At 36.6% G+C, this 3,087-nt stretch overlaps 1 protein-coding gene across 1 annotated transcript; it reads right to left on the reverse strand.

Annotated features, from left to right (window-relative positions):
* Positions 1 to 462: 462 nt before the first annotated feature.
* On the reverse strand, positions 463 to 2,248 carry LOC113029657 (GTPase IMAP family member 7-like). Its single transcript, XM_080306238.1, has 2 exons — positions 1,670 to 2,248; positions 463 to 1,545 (listed from the first exon to the last, which is right to left on the reverse strand). The coding sequence occupies exons 1-2, from the start codon at positions 1,686 to 1,688 to the stop codon at positions 836 to 838; spliced, it is 729 nt and encodes a 242-aa protein (XP_080162364.1). The 5' UTR covers positions 1,689 to 2,248; the 3' UTR covers positions 463 to 835.
* Between the last annotated feature and the right edge of the window lie 839 nt (positions 2,249 to 3,087).

Consider the following 3,087-nt stretch of genomic DNA (forward strand, 5'->3'; position numbering starts at 1 on the left):
CACAGTCCAAGTTTTTGTCATGTTTGTTAAAGCCTGACAACAACACCCTTGTTCCTCTCTGACAAGCTAAGGCTTGTCTAATAACATTATTAGACTTCTGTAGATAGAAGTTGAATGTTAAAAGATTCAAAATGTCAGAGCATATTACACAGGAGAGGTCTTACTTAGGAGAGTTGGCTGTTTGGTCACAGGATCAGTGTGGCCAACAAACCATCTGGAGCATCTCAGCTAGATTCTTCTCCTAAAGTGTTCACTTCACTTCTTACATAACTTAGCATAGCAATTTGACCACATACAGTTATTGAGAACATCTGATGTTGACTTTGTCTGTGTTTGCGTGTGTGTCTATTTTAGTTAAAGATTTTGCTTTGTGATTAGAGCTTTGAATTTCTGTTTACTTTACATATATATATATATATATATATATATATATATATATATATATATATATATATATATATATATATATATATATATATATATGTAAAATATAAAATATTTTACATAAATATAAAATATTTATGTCCCTAACCCTTTGAGCCTATTTTTTGACAAATCAGCATAAAGCATACATTTTTCAGTAAAATCAATTAAACAACATAAAACATATCCAATCACCTGTGTTTCATTTAGGTCTACTTAAAAAAATATGATATACAAAAACTCTTTGTAGCACATCACAGCTTGATGATTCATCACTGTTTTAAAACTCTTTCATCTTAACTAAGATTAATTTTTTCTTCTGTTTTTTACAGTCAACAAAAAGGTCAAAGCTATTCAAAGCAAATTAACACCAAAGATATTTGTCTACAGGTTTGAATCTTCTAATAATGAATTATTCTCTTTTAAGACGTGAATGAAAACTTTGAATCTGCTCTACCAGTTGACTCAGGAACTTGTATTCTTCATCCTCCATCTCAGCTTGTTTCCGTTTCCTTTCTTCCACCTCTCTGTACATGGCATTTGTGTAGTATGTGCCAGCGTTTACTGCCACCATGTCATCAATCTTCTTCATCAGCTCCTCCACCTGCTTTCTGTCTTTGCTTTTGTTGTTGAAGACGTGGAGCCTGTTTCCACAGCTTTGGATGACTTGTCTGAGCTCTGGTTTGCTTTCACGTGCATACTTCTGTATGGTCATTTCCTGGTCTTCAAGATCATCTCCATGGGTGAACAGCACAATCATGTAATGTTGAGCCTTTGGACCAAACAGCTCCTGCAGGGCTTCCACAGAGTTTTTCTCCTCTTTTGTGAATCGACCGACTTGGAGCACCAGTAGAAAAACATGAGGACCTGGACTGGAGACTTCAACACATTTTATAATTTCCTTTTTGATCATCTCTGCAGATTTCTCAGTGTCCAGGATCCCTGGTGTGTCTATGACAGAAATATTTCTCCCTTCCCACTGTGCTTCAGCTATTTCACAGGTTTCAGTCACTGACTCTGAGCTGGAACGAGATTTGAAATGTTTTTTTCCCAGGATGGTGTTTCCAGAGGAACTCTTCCCCACACCAGTTTTTCCTATTATCACAATCCTCAAATCAGGACCTGAAACACAATTCACAGCTTCAATTTAACACATCTGAAACATCAAGTCCATAAGTTTCATGTATTTCAATGCATGAGCACATATTAACACATATTAAACAAAGCAGATTAAATATATATTTACCTGATTTAGATGAAGTCATAATTTATCTTCAGTTTGTTGTAACTACACAGGTGAGAGAGATGAGTGTTCAAGCTTCTGTTCAACACATTTTTTATGTGTAGCTTCACAGTTGACACGCCCACAGTAGTTGCATAACAGGTTTAATCCGGTTGTTCAGTCTGACACCACTAGCCGTGTCTGGGTCTAAACTCCGCTGCAGGTCCATATATCAAACGATCACTGTGGCATTACTGAGAGTTGAAAAACTGTCTAAAGTCTTTCATCTTTAATAAAATGATCAGCGTTCTGCTCTACCAGGTGTAACAATTGAGTTTAACATCCAGGCATCCATGAAAACGGAATTTATGACATTTAACGGAGTTAGAAGTTAGCAGGGAGTTAGCTCGCTAGCTTCTATCTAAATACAATATAGCATGTCCTGACTGCGGGGTTTTGGAAACAAATTAAAACGGACAGCTCTGTTATCACTTCCAACATAAATGAAGACAGAAAACTAAACAGCAGTGACGTTTGTAGGGTTACTGAAGTTGGGCTAGCTGGTATATAATGATGTGCTACGTGACCGCTAGCGACACAGCTATGCTAGCATAATATAAACAAGCTAACTTTTTTTCCACTCGATAAAAGTTAACGTGAGTGTTCTCAGTGGTCAGAAACAAATGTAATCGCATGGCAGGATGCTGTAAAAGGACCAAACTTCAGCCAGGAGAACAACTGAGATAATCCATCCACAATACGAGGTCAGTCATTCATATACTGCTGCATGGGCTGGGCTGTAGTTACATCCTAAGGTTTTAAAAACTGAGCTTAAATAAATGATTAGTGGTAATAAAAGCCGAGGGAGGTCAACAGGGATCACTGACTGTTTTAGGAGCTTTTTGAGATCAAATAGAAGAAAATACATAACATTAAACATGTTAACAACACAAAAGCCATATTAAAGGCAGACTACTTTCGACCCGGAAGTAGGATTCGTCGCGTCATCACTGAATAACCGGATAGAAACAAAGACACGCACACCTTACAGACACCAAAGAGCCTGTTACAGGATTGTTAAAATAAAAGGAATTTAAGAGTAGCAAGGAAACATTTTCTATCTGATCATTTCAATCGTTTGGGGGGGGGTTGTTTGTTTGTTTGTTTGTGTATGTCAAAAAAGAATTGGTTAACTAAAAAGATCATTTCCACTATTTTCTTTGACAAGATTTCAAATTTTCTTTAAGAAGGAATTCTGGTTGTAGGTGGTACAAATGAAATCACATGCGCAGCAGAATTACAAACTAGCTACTAGGTGTACATTACAAGTTTGAGCTAAAAAAAACAAAAAAAAACAAACATCCTGTACCCACAAATGCTTTGAATTCTCAATGGGGGACAGTATTATAGATGTGCAATGCTCTGTACAGGTTAGCAACTAG

The sequence above is a fragment of the Astatotilapia calliptera genome, chromosome 9 (genome assembly GCF_964374335.1).
Source record: "Astatotilapia calliptera chromosome 9, fAstCal68.1, whole genome shotgun sequence".
Lineage (NCBI taxonomy): Eukaryota > Metazoa > Chordata > Actinopteri > Cichliformes > Cichlidae > Astatotilapia > Astatotilapia calliptera.